The sequence below is a fragment of the Cloeon dipterum genome, chromosome 1 (genome assembly GCF_949628265.1).
Source record: "Cloeon dipterum chromosome 1, ieCloDipt1.1, whole genome shotgun sequence".
NCBI classification, from domain to species: domain Eukaryota; kingdom Metazoa; phylum Arthropoda; class Insecta; order Ephemeroptera; family Baetidae; genus Cloeon; species Cloeon dipterum.
The window spans coordinates 10,522,480-10,541,775 of NC_088786.1; the positions used below are offsets into that span (position 1 = coordinate 10,522,480).

General features: G+C 41.1%; 1 protein-coding gene across 8 annotated transcripts in view; it reads right to left on the bottom strand.

Annotated features, from left to right (window-relative positions):
• Window positions 1–19,296, bottom strand: part of LOC135934018 (pseudouridylate synthase RPUSD2-like) — a 179,111-nt gene that overhangs the window by 156,060 nt on the left and 3,755 nt on the right. For 2 of the 8 annotated variants that reach the window (XM_065475514.1, XM_065475512.1), the window contains exon 1: window positions 4,151–4,640. The exons of 5 other annotated variants lie outside the window; for them this stretch is intronic. In XM_065475514.1, the coding sequence (XP_065331586.1) occupies window positions 4,151–4,465 (315 nt within the window). In that variant the 5' untranslated portion in view covers window positions 4,466–4,640. Of the gene's footprint in view, window positions 1–4,150; window positions 4,641–19,296 lie in introns of those variants that run through there. One more of the 8 variants, XM_065475515.1, reaches the window with a different exon arrangement.

Genomic DNA, 19,296 nt, shown 5'->3' on the forward strand with positions numbered 1-19,296 from the left:
CGTCTAAGCTGAGGTCGGACTGAGCTCCTTGTGCGCCTTCGTGGTAAACAAAGTTAAAGAAAATTGAATTTCGAACGGTGAAAATAAAATTCAGCGACATTGTCTTAAGCAGGAGGAGAAAGCTGGAGCGGCTGATCCTGCCAGCTTTCTATTGACCGAAAAAGAAGAGGAAGGAAAAGCGAGCTCTTTGAGAAAAAGATCCGCCTCGTGCATACTTTATACCCGAGTGCGTGGTGCCGGGGAAAGGGTTAGAATGAGCATTTGCATGCACCTTTCTTTCGCCTTGCAGTTCGTGCATTATTCAGAGTGCGCACCAGAGCGGTCTCGGCTCCGCGCGTCCGATACAATGCCATCCACACTCTTTCTCACCCTTCTCGCACCTCTCGCCGCAACAAAGAACTTTCCTTTAAAATATGCATTGTGCTCTGGAGAGGCGGGAAAGGAAAATAATAAACGTTCAACACTGCACCACGCGTTAGCTCCTAATTCGAAGCATAATCCTAATTAAGATTAAGCAACCAAATGTTGCTGACAATAGTTTAATAAGGAGCAGGACGTGCCCACGATGCTAATATAAAATGTCTCACATGGTCTTAGCTGTTTTAAACAAGTCGAGCTTTCACAATTCAAACAATTTTTATTTTCATCCCCCACAATCCCGTTTATAAATAAACATCCCGACTGAAATCCTAACTTCATTACGATCGAAACTCTGTCTTTCCGCGAGGGGTTGTATTTTAATTGCTCTTGGAAAAGCAAGCAGACTAGCGCCATGCGTAAAAGGCAGCTCGCTCGCTTCACTGCTAAATTAAAACGATGTTTTTTTCAAAGCTCCCCCAGCTTTCTTTGGTACGGAATACCTCGTTCGCGTTATGCTTGAGAATTTCGAAGGATTTTGTTGAAATATGCACCAGTGAGGTGATTGAAGTGATCCACCTTTCCACCTTCATCTCAATTAATGAAATCATGAATCAATGGCGGAAGTATGTAAAACCCGTTTTTAATATTGAATCAGAATTAGACATGAAAATTAATGCAGGCAAATAGTTTTGCTATCTGATAACAATCGAATTTCAACCTGATGTTCACAAAGGTTATTTTAACTGTATGTTTGCGTAACATCCATTCTAAAGATATATTTTAATCAAATTTTTAACAGATGTAATTGAAATTATTCAAAATAATTAACAGTGAGTACTGCAGGCGAGGTAAAATAATTCCGCAAATTTCATCATCATAAAACTCTGCAAACTTTCATCAGTCAACCGCGCGTTGTTATAAAACGACAAGTTTGCCGCAGGGTAATTAAATTTGCCAAACCACCACTAATGAGTGTTAATCCCGGCCGAGCATGGGGCCAAAATCAATGTACAGCATCGATCGGCTGCCGATGGCGTGTCGCTGTACAAAATCAGCGTCGCCCAAAGTTAGACCGCCGAAGGACACGGGGCTCTTATTTCTCGGCCTTCCTTCATCAGGCATGCAAAAGTTGGCTGCCGCGTCAGACAATACGGAGAGAAACTTTCGCCCGGCGCGAATGGTCGTGTGCTAAATCAGCAGCCTGGCGGGAGAAAGCTGTGTTGCGAGGCGAGCAGTGCAGCCGACAGCATTTTTCGCCCTCTTTTTCGCGCAGCGACAGCAGCAAACACACGCCGCGAATGATAGAACGTGCTGCCGGTTCGAATTGCAAAAGTTGGCCCATTAGTGCTGCAGAATTTTAGCCAAACTCGCGAGCAAATAGTGCACCGGTTTGCCTGTGCAGAGATTGTTTGCCAGAGGCGAGGATTAACAATAAATTAATTTTGAAAAGTGCGTACGAATTTGTACTACAGAGTGCCCTCTTGTAAAGTGTGGATGGTTTTTTTTTGTCGGAAAAAGGTTTAGTCAAGTCGGAAGGATAGTTTGAGTTTGCATGTATGTATGGGCGAGAGAGGGGAGAGAGAGAGCGCTAAGTGAGCGCACTGCGAAGTAGGTGCTCTGTAGGTGTAGTATTGGACATTGTACCTGAGTCTAATTGTTAGGACCCCCTCATGACTAGGGCGCCAGTTATTGGAGCCGGAATAATTTTTTTGCTATTTTTATCCCTGTCCGAGGACCGGGAAGGGCGCGCACTGCACTGGCACGAATGCTGAAACCCGGGTCCCAATAACACCGCGAACGGATAACATGGGCGCACCAGGCCGCACAGGGACCCAGCCCACTCAAAGGCCACTTGCCTCCGCACCGAGGACTGCATTGAAACGCTAGACATTCGTCCCGTGAAGCCAAATCACGCATTCTGGAAAGGTGCAAACCAGCAAGTAGCGAGTCGGTGCCGGTGCGCCTCCCAATAGGATTCGAGAACAAAAGAAGTCTCAACTAAACTAAGACAAGTCCGTTTATTTAATCATCAAAAATGCCTTCCTCGAGTGAAAATTTTAAGTCATTAAAATGAATTTATATTCAAAATTTAATCTAGGCTGGAAATAAATTTAATTCATAGGCTAACCAAAGGAAAAGTTTGGAAGCATATTTTTAGAGCAGATGAGAGTCCTCTCCGTTCCTGAATTTTAGCCTCCCTGTGAAAACGGACAGAAGTTAATCGAGTTAGCTAATGCAAATTTAGCTGCCGCACATAGCTAGTGTAGAGCGTCCGATGTTCGTCCATTTTATTCAAAGCAACTCTCATTCCAGAGAGCACTTTGATGCTCGCTTGACAAAGAATAGGGTTCTCTGAGAACACCTTCATGCCTGCAAGGAGCTGCCGGAATAATCTGCTCCACTGAGAGCACTTACATTACATCTATTTGAGAGCAAATATAGGTAAATCAAAGAAGTTTGTAATAGAAAAGGCGTGCAGATTTGTTAACTTGCTCTTCTCATCAATTACTTTGTTGCGATTTGCAACGAAATCTGATGAGTGTCATTATTGATCATTAATACCTGCATTGTGGATTGATTTTTTTCCAATATTGAAGCGTGCAATGATGGATTAGACCACTTTTTGGACCGTCGTGACAGCTAACAGACAGGCAAAAAATCAAAACTTGCGTTGATCGAACTCCTTCATATTGTCAAAATCATACGCTTGTCATGAAAAAATTTGAAAACGTTAAATGATAATTTATACATTCAGTAAAACATCCCAACATTTAGTTTTCAATTGCATAGATTGCCTTCGTGACATTAATTTGATAATATTTTTAGTAACTTGAAAATTTCTTTATTTTCAGAGCTATCAAAGTCAAATAGTGCAATTTCTAACGTCTTTAATGCTCTTTAGTCCTTTCAACTCGGCTCAGGCAAGTAGAAAAGTTTTCAGCTAATCTAAGCATAAAAGTTAAGAGCTCTTTATGTTTAGTTTCGAAAGTAGCAAACTGATTTCGTCAAACACTCCATCCTCTCTTTTCTGAAAACGGAATTGACCTCTTGCCGATGAAGGGCTCTGTCAACAACAAAAATACATTGTCGCTTTTCAGACAGTTCCCACTTAAAAATTGAAAGCACGCTTGACCGCCCCAACAGGAGCGGTCACAAACAAGCCAAGGAAAAAGCGATAAAATCGCGTGGCAGTCCCAGCAGTAGACTCGCTCATCAAAGATTGACTCTAGCGGAACACTAGCTTGATTAAAAGTTGTTTCGGGCATGGACAAGCTGTAAAGCGTAATAATGAAAAAAGGTTGCCACAATTTCTAAAATATTATTATACTGGTTATTATTTAATTTTTAGATTGTTCCTCTTTAAATTTGGATAAATTTAAGAGTTGCAAGTATTATACGTGACATCTTATTTCGCGACTGAAGATTATGCTACCCAGGGCTCTCAAAATCTTAGTCCAGAACCTCCAACGAAGGTCTGGAAAGATATTAATTGGCAGAGTTTTAGTCAGGTTGTTCATAGAACATTGTCCTTTCTCACGTCCTCTATTATTTTACTTTGAAACTCTCAGAGCAAGCAAATACATGAGAAAATCTGGTTGTCATATCGCTATTGTGTTCGTTTTAAAAATTAAAAAAATTGTACATGAAAAATTAAAACGGAAAGAGTCACTTTGCTCTAATTTACTCTTAGCTTTTATTAAATTAATATTCAGTGGGGTTGAGATATTTCGGGATTTCCTGCTGGTCCTTTCGATTCCTGCAATGTCAGGCACGTGAATGGTAAACCGACCTGTTTGGTAGGCTGTCGGAGGGCACCATTGGCAGCGACGAAGCCCCTGAGAACGGCCAGCGGACCCACGTGTCCCACGGCGTGGTTCTGTTGCAGGGCCGGGTGATGATGGTGGTGGTGCGGGTGGTGCACCATGTGGTGCAGCGCCGAGTGATGTACACCGGCCGCTGCGGCGGCGGCCGCGGCCGCCGGATGGAGCCCCGGGGGTGGGCCCGTCGGGATGGCGATGTGGGTCTGGGCCGGCACGGCCACCACTTTGTGCAGCGGGTACCAGGCGGGCAGCAGCCAGCCTGGCGGGTGCACGGGGTGCTGCATTCTCGGTTTTGTTGGGAGTGAAAAAGTCTGACTTGAGTTAAGAGAGCGTCAAGTGTTCGTTCGGCGTGCAGGGGTGCGACGAACTGAGCTTCAGCGGCGAGAATGGGCGCTCATGTCCGACTCTGCGGACGATTGCTGCTGCACTGGCGGTCGCACGAGGCCACAGAGTCGAATGAAGCGGAGGCGCTGCCGCCACGCGCACTGCTGATGCTGCCGCCACTGGCATGCGCGCCACCGGTGGAAAGGGTTACGAGAGGGTGCTCTAGCCGACAACTGGCTGGCGCTCATGGTTTCCGCTAATTTCCCCTTTTCTGTTCGATGCGGGGCCGTAAATTATTCAAAAATCATATTTTTTCGCCTGGCATATTTAAAGAGGGGGTTGTTTACAGCAGTATACATCTGAGATACTTTATTTTGAGATGTTCTGGGTTGATATGGTGATTAAAACGTTTTATAGATATTAATTGGTTGAAGTTCCTTGGAAGAATAAATTAATCTCTATGATTTTCTTTAAGGTATTAGTAATTTACACGATAGCCTAAATTCTTCATTACGAAATTTAAATAATTTGTCGATATGAAAACTGTTTGCTCGGTTTTTGCAGCTCCTAAATTTACTGGCTCAAACTATTTATTAGATGTATGAATAAGAGCCGCAAAAAATATCCTATGAGTTCTGAGAGTTCAGTTTCTATTATTTAGGCCAAAAGATCTGCTATCCGCCATTTCATTTTCTTTTTCACTATCAGCAAACAAATTTATTTCCACGATAATTAATTGATCCAAATGAAAGAATAAAAAAATTGTTTTAAAATAATGCTTTACCATTGACCATCTCTTTAGATGCCAAAAGCAAATTAACCTCTCCTTATTTTCAATCAAATTTTCAACCAATAGCAGATTTACCGTATGCTAGCAAACCTTGGTGCCCTCCTTCTGCCCACTACGTCCGACTAATTTATCCAAAATTCAGTTGACCAAGCGGGAGGGCGAAGGTGTTCTGCGCCAAAAACGTGATCGACATGCAAAACGCGAGCTGCTCTTTGAACTTAGCGGCAGAATTGGATTTTGACAGAGAGAGCTGACTGACAGAGAGAGCAGGTTGCATCCTTAAATAATCCGCTTTCGGACGACTGTTAAGCAACCCGCGCGGCCGAGGTGGCCGCCGCGTTGCCTATCCACCGCTCCGCAGGAATATTACTCCTTATTACGCGGCTTTGCCAACTGACGGCGGCCAGTGTCTAATCGCCTCGCGGCCCGGATTTAAAGAAAATTCGGCCAATTTACAGCAGCGACCGCAGCAGCCGCTCCTGCATCAAGCTTTTTTACCATTCATGGCTGCTGGCGCGAATCAAAAGCAACTTATTTCTCACAGCAGCCCTCTGGCGGCTCCTTGATACAATTTGCATTTCGTTTTTCTCTTTTCCCCTGATAGACCTCAACTGACGTCCCTCTTTCTCATGCAAATTTACTTTGAAGATGCAGCCTGATTGAAAATTGGAATTCAAACCCCGCTTTAAGCTGAATTGATGCGAATTTAAATCTCTTTTAATATGACTTCCGCAGCAGTGCCATCAATATTAAAAACGAGGCTGCGACTGTAGAGTAATGATCATATTTTTTAAAAGAAGATTTAACCCGAAATCGGATCTTTGTTACTGCGGAGAGCTGTCTCCCATATCCCTTTTCCCGTTTAATGTATGCGCATTTAGATTGCCAAATTCACTGGGAGTAGTAGGAGTACAAGCAAATCGAAATTATTTGCAGTGTCACAAATGTAGTTCGAAAGGGTAGCTAATTTATTCAAGAAGCTTTTTAAGTGTAGTTAATTTAATATAAAAAATTAGGTACTCGCGCACTTACAATTATAATATGTACGTCGAATATCAGTTACAAGGATAAAAACAATAATTTGACAGAAGGATTGGAATAGAAAGAAAACCAGTATGGGATGAACAAAAAACAAAAATCCAGGTCGCAAGCAATATTTTAGGTGGTGCCTGGAGTGAATCATGATTCAATTTGGTGAACGGAGTGAAATCTCGAGATCCACAAGAGTAATGGGGTTACTACCGGTTACCTAGGCTTGCCGCGTAATGTAGCGTAATGCATTCACAGGTCGGTGGTCCGCCCGCTTTCCATTAAAAATCCCGATGCGCGCGCCTCAGTCTTTTTGGACCTCTTTCGATAGGCAGATCTTATTCAAAGGCGGATCTTCTACCCGGCAACGTTAAGCAAAAATGTCCTCAAAAGGGTCGAAAAAACGGCTCCATTACTTGATAAAAATCCTCTTACCAGTCGCAAGGCAGGCTAGAAGAAACCCATTGAGGATAATTGGCATTTGATCGCTATTCATAATAATGGGAGCAGCTTACAGGGACGTGTAAAACATGTGACTTTAATCGTAATATTACGATAATTTCAATTGCAAGGTCCATTTCCTTCAAACATATTCCTTTCAGTGTTTTCACATTTCAATTGAATTTAAATTCACTAAAAATTTATGGATAAAACAATCAATAGTGAAACACGGCTGACATTAAAACGGGCTTATTACTTCAGAAGATCTGGCATATTTGGTTATGGCTTATTATTCATTATAATTTTTTAACTAACAAATTTTATCCTTTACAGATCATTAATTATCTTACAAGTTTAATTATTTCGTTTCTAAATGGACGAACAAAATGCAACTTACTATTTATCACATCCCTGTACCTAATATAGTTTGAAAAAAAGGCGCACGACCCGTAATGAGAGCGTGCTCTGATCTTTTTAGCTGGGAATATAATTACGCCGGGATTTACAGCACAATGTGGCTGGTTTGTCCTGCACGACATGATACTTTGTTATTATTAGAAGCAATGAAGGAAGCCAGGAAGTAGAAGGCAAATTGCGTTGGCCCTTGGCGAGATGAGCCTAATTTTAGCGCGTCTGTCTGTCTATTAGGGCCACTAATTGGGCCAGGTCTTCTACCTTCTAGCCTTGGAAGATCTCGTTTGCTTTGAAAACTGCCAAGCGGATGAGCCGCCGTAGCACACCGAGAAACTCGTTTAATCGGCAAAGTTGTTGCGTGTTTGCTGTTATTAGGAAATGTGGCAATCGGCGTTCGTGCGTTGCATTCGTAAAAGAATCATCGTATTTCCGGGTAAAAAAAACTGTAGCAGAAGCAGGAAAAAGAGGATTTTACCACAAAACAGGGCAAAAATTATTTAATTTATAGACAGGAAAAATACGCAATGCATTCAATCGTAAAGTTGACATTATATATACATATATGTACAGTTGACATAAAGTTCTAAACGGTTATATAAATTATCGCTCCCCCGTTAATAGCTCAAAATAATAATTGGAATGCTCGCACTGACGAGGGTAGGCATTTGATAACATTATTATTATTTTCACTCATTTGATAGAATGTCAATAATTGCCTCTTATTATTTTCAATAAGCAGATTCAATAAGCAGACACTGACAGTATGATCGCGTCAGATACACATGGGAAATTGCGCACTACCGTGATAAAAAATCCAACGGTGCATCGCTTACTGGCGCGTCAAGCAAAGCAGACGTGAGCATCTCATTTGAATATATTCTAATGAATGCACGAGATTTGCATTTCGAGAGGTGACATCACGTGCACAGCATGCATTCGAGTTTTCTGCACGATTTAGACAAACAAGTCGCGAAGAGACACCTTGCAGCTGATTTTCTTGCGTGCTTGCTGCTCCAAGGGAATTGTTTTCAAGTTGCGACAACTCTGTAATGATGTTTGATTCACAGAGAGCTCTTGTTCCTCGTTAGCCACCTCTGTTGATATTTATGTCTACTTCGTGCTAGTTTGTCGTGCTGGAAATTAGCACCGACGAGACTGCCTGACTGCGGAGTGTAAGGAGCAAAATCTGCTTTTCATTACATCGAGGTAATTGATTACCTCTCTGCTATTAAAAGGTCCGGGTCGAACAGAACACGTGTCTGATCCAATGATTATGATTAGCATCTCACCGTGGATTCATTAATTTCTGTTTGAATCGAGGAGTGGGTTAAAACTAATAGAGCCTGCAAAAGTTTAATATGATCTTGAAGATGCTGATATGGTACAAACTAGATTCATAAGAATATCTTTTGTTACGTTATTGTATGATGAGAGGAGAGCAATTAACGACGTATTTAGCTACTTCAAGCAGAAGAATTGCAAAAAAAAAATAGAAAAAAATAGTGCCTTCCGAGTTTTTATAGATAAACTCTACTGAGATGAGTGTCTAGACGAATAATAGTATAGAAGTGTCGACTCCACCGTGTGTAAATATGTTATTTTGGGACTCACAATCAGTTTACTGAATGAGCTTCAACCAAAACAGGACAGCTCAAAACCGATTCCTTGAGAACTAAATTTGGGGCCATTTGGGCTTGAGCGAGCGGTCCCCTTCTGGCGTCGGCACACCATCCATCGAAATGACCCCTCTGATGGAGCTTTTTATTATCTTCTGGCCGGACAAGATAAATATAACTTGATCCCATTTGTCGGGTTAGAGAAGTGACTCGGTGCGGTTATTTATGCTGCGAAAACATCCCTCTTCCCTCGATAAAACGAATAAAAGCCGATTTCTCTTGAATGCAGCGCCACGAGCTGACCAATAAGTGTGTAACTGCGGGTGCGACCGCAGTCAGGTTGCTCCATAAATATTTTGCTCCGAGTCTATTTTTAGTGCGAGGGAGCTGTGACTCCATCACATTAATTGTCTGCTCACCGCTCTTGTTTTCTGCGCCCCCTCTAGGACTCTGACGCAATTTAATTAAATCAAACGTGACACAAACGTCCGCAAATAATGGTCTCTTTGTCGCACAGGTTCGCGACCGGTCACTGCGAACGACACAAAGAGTGCATTTCGCAATCTTGTGGCACACAAATTAGCTCCAATCAACATCACAGCCGACGACGCCTTGGAGCTCGCTAATCGATCTGTATATCTGGCGCTGTCTCTGGCCTTAAGCCAAACGTTTGCCAATCATTGATTCAGACGCCCACCAACAAGCCAACGTACCCACCCACCATCCTACGCAATGTGTGTTCAGCGCAGCTTGCGTTTTGACTGCGATCACTTCAATGAACCACGCTCGATGAATAGAAATATAGTGCTTTTGAATGACTGATATTCATACATTTCTATGAGTTGCGGTATTAACCTGTGTAGGAATACGTATAAATCGAGCATGCATTTAGGAACTATAAGATGAGAAACCTCACACTAATCTAAGACAAAACGTTGAATTATAAATTGGAGCCACTCACTCAGCCACTCCTTTCAAAATAACCATTTTGCCGTGTGGTAAATTCTGACTGTGTAGTAGCTTCATTTTGAGGTGGTGCTAGATTACACATGAAAATAGATTTTTAGTATTTTGTCTTACGAGTTAAAAAAAACTCGAATATTCTTTCAAGATTATGTAAATTATTAATCATATACATATTGCTATGTTTTTATGGAGTTGAATATAATCGACTCATACATTATTAAGTAGCACGTGAATAAAAAAAATATCAATCCTTCGCAGATCTTTGAAATATCCTTGAAATTTTGGGTAACTAAAGCATTTGTCAGCAATGTTAACCTTTTATTCGCGGCTACTTCACTTCTAATTTAGTATCATTTCGTGAGTCACACCGTCATTCCCGCTCTGCAATTCAGCTTGCTTCGTCTGCAACGTAAAACATTCAAATTAACATTTGTCTGATTGCACGTAATGTGAACAAAAGGTGCATTGTCTCACCATTAGTGGCTGCAAAACGTAATTAACTCGCCGCTTTGTGGAAATTCCGCTCGACTGACTGAGCCACGTCAGGACAGATTCGACATCAATTCTACTGTTGCAATGGTGGAATGGCTGTCGATTTAATTATGCAATTTAACGCGAATTATATTTGGCACAGGTGCCTTCGAGAGTAATTAAAGCAACTCGCACGCATATTAATGACAAAAAGACAACACTTTTGACCATAGGCGATTAACATGCTGCCAGAATTCACGAGATGTGCTAATTTCTAAAGCGTTTGTAACAGAACAATTGAAACAAGCGCTACAACTTGCTCAAGCTATTATGATTATTCAGCACACGTCAATGAGAGAATAACTTATGATAAATATATTAATTTACTATGTTTTCCGCTTTGTTTGCCACAGTCCTCGTGTTATAACATTTTGGAGAAGAGTTACGTCATGTATGACTATGCCATAAAATAAATAGTTTGAATTATTTGAATTAAGATGATTAAAATGGCTGGAAACACTAATTTTAAAGATATGAGACATCACGTAATGAAAACTTTAAATTAATTATTGACGCAATCGGGAATTCAAGTGAAAGAAGAAATAAATGACGTAAAATCATGGTACTAAAGCCTCAAGCGAGACCATGAGCGTCCTCGTAATTTCCATCGCAAATTTTCCCTCGTATATAAATATTGATATAAGCACACAAGAGCACGAGGAAAGCAAATCCCGGGGGGCTCTAACCGAATTTTGTGCTTGATGATAAAATGCGGCGATTGGCTGGTGAATTCGACTCTGATATATTTGTGCAAACAGCAGTAATCTGATTTCGTTCTGCATTTCCATTTTGAGGCTGTTTCTCTTGCGCGGGATTAAGCAAGCTGGATAATAATGAGAAGGGTTGCTGCTGCGGACACACAACGCGTTGCGGGTTTTCTTTCTCTGCTACGCGGCTTTGGTGGGTGCACCTATTTTGGGAGCGGACCGAAATAAAGAAAGGTGGCGCGTACAATGGAGCCGCCTACAATCAAAACTCGCTGCTTTCTCGCTCTCTACAAATATCGTCTGCGCGCATCAATCCTTTTGCTGAACCCCTCGGGACGAAAGTGAGCGACCCTCTGTCTCAGGCATTTAATTTGGAAAAAACTCCGAGCCGTCACAGTGTTCCGCTTTACACTGCGCAGTGTCCACTCTCCTTCCCCATCCACTCTTCGAGCACTTGCCGTGACCGGTGCCACGCATTTTTTAAATTGGCATTTTGGAACAAACCACCGAATCGCTTGATTGTCCAGGGGAATAAAAAATCTAGTGCCTCGCACAAATTTCCTACCTGCCAGGACCGGCCTTTCACGCCAGTAGACAGGTCAATTGGCATAAGAGACGTTCGTTTTCAAATATGCAACTTTTTACAATCGTACCTGGAGCTCCATGATGATCAAGCGAATTTGAATTGAGTTAGAATACAATTTTGCTGCTTAAAAATAATGAGACCATGATATCATTGTTGCTCGCTCCATGAACATGGTAAGGTGCCCCAAGAGATGAATTACAGTGAACACGAGGAAATTGGAACGATGTTTTCAATGAGCATATTTCCTCATAATGATGATAGTAGCAACACACTATATTTTGAGCATTTGCATTCTTTGCAATCATTGCATGGAATTTGAGTCGTTTTTTTATACAACGGATTACTGTGGTGTGTATGCTCTACAAAAGTTGAGCGCAGAACGCAAAACGACGAGGAAGTGCGTGTGCAATCAATATCGTCCAGTGTTTGCAAGCTATAAAAAGTTGGCTAATTAGCATAATTGAATCCAATCCGCAAGCTCAATGAGTATATAATTCCCGCAGGATAGGTTTGAAAGCAAAAGCGAGTTGCGCTGAATGCATTCAATTAGCTGTAAGAGCTGGTTAGCTTTTTTGGCTCAAATATTATGGCATCTATTGGAGCGTATTCATATTCAAGCAATGAAACAGCTGCAAAGCTAGGTTTTTTCAATATTTAAATTTGTTTTATTATCAAATCCTATTTAAATTTAAGCATTAAATCATTTGTACTTATGCAAGCATGGTTTTTATTGATTATTCCGTTTCAATTTTAGGCCCCTATAAAAGTAAGAAAATAGTTATCGTAGCAAAATTTTGGCTTCAGAAGACTGCATCAGGATAAAGACAAATCAATTTCCGACATTCAGGAACCAATAAAAGTGAGTGAATGCGCTGCTGTTTCTTCTCAAATAATTTTTGCTAGTGCACTGTATAAATCAGACCGTCGGCGTGCGCGTCTCAGCGTCATAAAATGGCCGTAAATTCCGCTTAATTGGTTTCACGTAGCTGAATCGGCGGTTAAAACTCGTTTAGGCGCCTGACATACCGCAGAGACAACCTTCAAGCACGTTGCCGTCCAGATACATTACAAAGTTTACTCTAGCTTCAGCGAAATTTCTGACAGCAACCCATTAAAAGCGAAAAAGAGTTGCGTGTGGAGGTGGAAATTTATAATTCCAAGCTGTCGTCTTGCCATCATGTTAATTAAAAATTAAAACCTAACATTTCCCACGCTAAATTTAAGAAGGGAACAAAGGGAAAAGGATTAATTTTACTAAGCAAAAACAGTGGAACAGCAGCCCCAATAATGGGCGTTCTATTGCACAAATAGAATTGAATTTTTAATTCCAAACACGAAATAGTGAATTTTATTTTCCAATTCAAATTTACAAAATTCAGCAGAAGTTAACATGTATCTCCTTAAATTGGAATAAATTATGTATCGCACCGTTTTAATTACACTCACTTGATGTAAGGTCTAAGGTCGAGCAATGAAACAGCAATTTCATTTAAAGTTTGTCATAAGAAATGCATGATGAAAACCTTGTGACTCATTTCAACGTGCAAATTGAAGTTTGCAAAGATGTTGCATTTCTGATGAATACTTCCTTCCTAACGATGCAGAAATTGTCGCACCGTGTTTGTGTTCCATTTTTCCTCAAATGAATGCACTAAATAAATCATGCTTGAAGCAACAGAGTTTATTTTATTTTCCAACTCGCGTCGTTTATAGGAATCATCACTTGCACCTGGGATTTCTTATTTGAATGCGGCATTCGAGCAATTTCCAGTTTCATATCATATAATTTTGTCTGCACGCTGGCGAACAAACCGCAAAAAGCTCAGTCGGTCAAAGAACAAAAAGGAACGGCGGTGGCGAAAAAGAGAGAAGTGTGCAAAAAGTAGCCAGGATTTGCCTCGTTGTGCAATGTTGTGTTGTTTGCTCGTGCGGTGCACGGCTGGGAATTCGCCTAATACAATTAAATACTTTTGGTTCAGCAAATAATGAGGAAACGAAAGAACAACACGTCCCACAACAGCAAACCAGCAAGGGGCTGTTTTAACTATGTGTCTAACTTTGTCGCAGGATTTACTGCTTTGTGTGCTCAACTTTTGCCACGAATAAGACCGGTCGTCACCGCGATTAAGACTGCAAAATACACAGTCCCTCGACTATTACAGATTTGTGTGCTTTCCTGACCACCTGGCAATGAAACTTTTTTAACTCTCGACGTTTACATAATGGTGGTGCACTGTTGTTTCTGAGAGTGAAAGGGATTGGTGCAAACAACCATGTATACTGTTTGATGCAGTAGCCAAATCAGAAAACCGCGCGTTTCGCTAATTAAACACAAACAGGCCACAAACAGAATTCGTCTAATACAGACGAGATAGAAAAAGGAGTTGAATTTTCGGGTGCGGCATTATGCAGAATTAATTGACGTACACGGACTGCTCGACCACACGTCCATCCAATCAGCCAATAAGCCCAATAAGCAAACTTTCCACGGAGAGACCGCAGTATTTGCGGACGTACGGTGAATCAAAACGTGCGTTGTTGCTTTTCACTCCAGCCTCTATTGATTTTGGCCGTGAATCATGAATTATTCAGCAAACACGTCCCTCTAATAATGCGATCCACCCTTGAACGACTGGCGGAGTTCCGAGAGCGAGGTGCGCACACACGCGTCTCGTCTCGAGTGCGAAGAGATTGTATGTGTGTATCTCATTTTCTCCTTACAAAGACCACAGAAACCACTTCTAATCTGCTCATAAAAAATATGATTTTCGGAGCATCTCGTTAAAATCAAAATGTCAACGGAGTAAAAAGACGAGTTTTTTTTCAAAATTCAATTCGGTACCAGCAGCATAAATCCAATTAACAAATTGACAACTTTGGATCCAAATGATGACAATGGAAGCCAGCACCAGGCGAGCAATAAATTGTAACAAAAGAGCCGCAGACCATCAAAATGAGACAAAGAACTGGCTCCAACTTTAATTCATATTAATTTGGCAGAGGCTGCTGTGCGCCCCCATGCCGCGGTGCAGATACATAATGCAGGCTTCATCAAAATTAGGCATCGCTCGTACAAAATTCGCGGCAACAAAAGCTGCAGTGCGATAATACACGTTTTCACCCTCAGCCCACTGAGCAAACAGGCCTGCGTTTTGGCGGGACAAAAGGGCGTGCTGCGCACAATTGAATCTACTTGCTCTATGTCCATACGTGTGTGTGTCTCGGTACTTAGAAAGGGGCTCTAAAGGATATGCGCGGCGTGATATACCTAAATGGCTTGATGAACAATAAAAATAGATCATTTGATTAGTTCAAATGGCCAGCTGTATTGTGCCTAAATAAAGATATTGTGAATTAAATGTCGAGAAATATTTATCAAAAACACGAAAGATGCCATGGAAGATTATGCACAGCGGTTTAAGAAGCTTGATCACACACATGTCAAAAGGAGAAAAGAAAGTAAAAATGTATTATTTTAGCTAATCATAAAAATCGAATCACCTGCCTTGCGGTTTGCACTTCTCGCATATCTTTTTAAGTTTCTACATTGATGAGATATATTCAGAAGCAAACATTTGCACATGTGTTAGGACCTGACTGCAGGCATGCACACAGACTAACCTGGCAAATTGTACGCTCGAGATTACACACAAGCGGGTGGGAATGTTGACATCATATTGAACCCTGTGCGGTCCCTGTCTGATCTTGTTAATGACGGACATGGTCCTTGCTTAATATGGTTGTGAAATCCGTTTGTAAGCTCTAGCGGATTCATCTCATTACGGAACAAGTGGAATCAAGCGTGAGAGTTTACGCAAGGACAACTATAAACTTGTGGTAGATATTATAGCAGTTTTGGTTTGTCCTTTGGGGCTCTTGACAAAGGGTATTGATAACGCGTAAAAAGAATGCGGTAATAAGTTTTCTTTATCTATAGGAGGTTTTATTTAATGAACACAAAAACATCCGTAGCGAAAGATTACGACCATTGGCACGACCTTCAAGCTTTCAAAGTCTTTTGGACGCAACTCGAAAGTTTTAAAACTCCATAACTTACGCACAAAGCAAAGGCATCTTGGCACTGTGCAGGGTCCTTTTGCACCATAACCGTAAAACGGCTTGCTATAGCCAACCGTGCGCTAGTATGATAACAGCGTGCAAGAAATATTACACCCAAGGCTTGCAAGCAACAGATTGTGTGTTTGCGAAGAAAAAAATAATCGATATCTTGGCCGTCGCCACTTAAAGTCGGGCTCTGCTAACTCCCATTTCCAGCGGATAATTTCCAAGAAGTAATTATAACCCTGCAAACTTCTCCAAACCACATTGTTTGCAACCAATCGTGTTAAGCCTTGGAGCAAACTTCCACGCCATACAAAGAAAACCACAGCAAGGAAAAAATGGCGTTAACATAAAAAAGAAAGACTACCCTGAAGGAACAAATAATAACAATGGTATTTTTAATGTGCAACTTCAGTTTAAAGAAGTAAAAAGTTTGTTATCCATGGCTTAGGGTTAGTGTAAAAAAGGAAAAGTTTGTGCAAAATATTCCGACAAACTTGCAAATGACGGGTACATGCTAAAAAATTGTTCAGGATATATCTTAAATTTATTTTAATTGAACGTCGCACTTTCGTCACGTAACTCCTATTCCTCCGTGTGTAAGGCATTTATGCATAATTCTACTGATGTTCCAGCACAAAACTTGCTCATTGCTCACGTGCATGAAACAAAATAGTATGTGTGTCATATGTGGAAATTCCCGGTAAAAAAAAATTAAAAAGCAAGCAGGAATAAAAATTAATTTAACTTTGCACCACCGCGTTTTTTTGCCCACGCTTACGTCAAATTGATTTATCAATTATGCACGAGCACAAAGAGGATGATAAATTTCAAACGAGGCATTATTCGTTGGGGCATTTAACGAAATTAGCTGTTTCAAAAATAAAATGACAAAGTATTGCCGAGCCTGCATTTCGTTATTCTAAAATTTTGCACGTTGTTTCGCAACGGTATCGAGTTAATTGCTTGTTTGTTTAGCCAAAATTGATTAAGAAATCATACCTCATGAAACGTCTAAAATGTGGCACGCTTTCCCCAAGAGATGCAAAATATTAATTGCTGCTTGATGAAATTTCAACGCTCTTGCAATTATTTTGAGGGTGATGAGGCACGTTTCTTGTTTATGATATTCGATACTTTATATACTGCTTCATACGTGATTGGTGCAGAAATTGATTGATTAACCCACATCGTAACTCACGTTTCTGATGCGACTGATCAAATATTACACAATTACATGACAATTAATTTTTCTATTCATATTCATATTCTTAAAATGCGCATATATGTTGTTCATTTTTCCCAGCTTTGCGTACTTCAGAATACCATATATGTACATAGTGGCTTGCCTATGATTTTATGTAGTTTTGGGATGAAATATTCATGTTCCGAACAGTGAGCTTGTTTCACCAAGGGGGATGATGGAAATCGACGCTGGGCTAAAAATGATGCAGGTCGGAAAGCAGCAAGGAAAGCTGTCAGCATAATGTAGCAGACAAGGGGGAGAAATTCAGAAGTGTCGGGTCTGGGACTTGAGCAAATCGGCCGAAAAAAAAGAAGGCCAGAAATTTAATTTGGCCCTGCTGGCTTGAGAGGAGAGCAGAAAGAGAGTTACATGCATAATAAATAATACATAGCAGGTAGCTGCACAGATGCCGTTTCTCCTCTTTTTCTCTTTTTATACTTTTTATCGAAGCGTATGCAAGCATCATGGCTAGAAACGACCGGGTGCATCTCACTCAGTCAGCAGGGGATGCGACCAACTCTTTTGAATACAGGTGCAATCTCCTTCCGGTTTGAGGCGGAGCATCAAACCACTTTGAAAAATAAAAAAGAGAGGCGCATTTAAATATTCCGACCTCTGCTGCTAGCATTATTAAAATAAGTCTCAGTAGATCAAAGGGAAACCGCCTGCGTGAGCTGCCCTGATCGCATTGTAGCTCGTCTCGCTTGCTTTTGATGGCAAAAAAGAAAATGCGTTCGGGCGGCGAATATTTTTGGCACAAAGAGCGAGGTTTTTAACTGGTTTTCCGTGACTTGGGGAATGCTGAGCTCGCAGAAGGCGTCAATCAAATTTGTGCTTTGCGCTGCGTGTTGAGCTGCTAACTGGAGGGCGGAGAAAGGGGCCGCAACCACCCTCTCTGCACCTGACGCTGAGGCCAAATTGCATTTTCCTCGTCAAGGCACATGCAACCCAAAACTGAACGTTGGTAAAAGAAAATTCCTTATGTTTCCCTCCACAAAGATTTTAAACATGAAGTGTTTTCAATACGTCTTGATATTTTTCATCCAATTTGTCAAATTAAAATTGATTTTTTTTAATTTTGACTGTTTTTCAATTTTTTATCACTCCAATTTGATGATAGGCTTTGAAAATAAAATGCAACTCATTAATTTGTAATTTTATTATGTGAGGCACAGCAAAAATAAAATACTAGCCCGTGTGAATGCGTGAACGTGATCTCTTGCTGTAATATTTCAGGGTATCACGTATCACGGAAATCGAACTTAATAGCACACCTGGCTCTGTAGCAATCTAAACTATTACCAAATCTTCTTAGCATGGAGGAAATAAACTTAGAGGGAACTTATAGTTTCATTGTGGACTATTCGCTTCACCAATCTTATAATTCACTTTAATGAGCTGGCAAACTGAAAACTCCCTTATTATTTAGGGTTATTTCTAGTAACAAAAAAATGCGCAGCAAAGAGACGTGCAAAGTTGAAGAGCATCTGCATAGCTTTCGGCGAAATCAGATCAGCAAGCAGCGTAATTTAAAACCGCGGCCTATGGCGTCTGTCTAAAAAGGCGGCCGGCCTTCTTTCATCTTAGTGGTTTTTCCCAGCAGCAGTCGCGGGTTATTTTGCTAGCCAACTTTCTGCTTTATCGGTCGGCGGCTGGCAACAAACAACTTGACGCGCGCAAGACAAAGAATTGCTTGCGCAGTGCAATACACGGTACCTGCGGCTCAACTAATTGCTACGGCAAAAAGGAACAGCCCTGCTAATATTGACAGACGCTGAGCGCTGCAATAAAGACGAGAACCAGATTACCCTCCTCGCGTCTTCCTGGAATACGGAGGCTGCGAAACTTTATTACGCGCTTCCAGCGTCCATTTCTAGCAAAATTACTGCTATATTAGTCAAAATCTCGAGACTTTATTTATTCGCCTCGGGAAGAAGGCTCATTTTGAGCTTTCTCTTCTGTGCTTTCGGCAAGTAATAACAGATCTCGAAGAACAATTATTTATCCCTTCAAATGCTGACAGAGTGGTATGTGAAGGGTTAATAATTCAAATGTGTGCCCCCTGGAACGACAGAAGCTAAAATACTCGAAATATTCAAAGGTTACTCACACAAACTAGAAAGCACTCGACGTTTGTAGTCCTCCGAAACTGGGTCCCCTTTTTGTGAAATTGTTAATGAGACCACCATGAAAGTTCTGTCCTGCAGAAGCCAGTATACAAATCTGTACGTCGTTTGCAAGGAAAAACTTCCTTACAGGTGCAGGTTTGATTGCAAGCCATTTATTTGATTCTACTGAGAGTAGCGACATCAAACAGACATCAAAGGTATCAATTTCATCATTCAAGAGAGTATAAGTTTCAATTACACATGTACAAGTTTCTCCCAGTTTGTGTCAGGTATC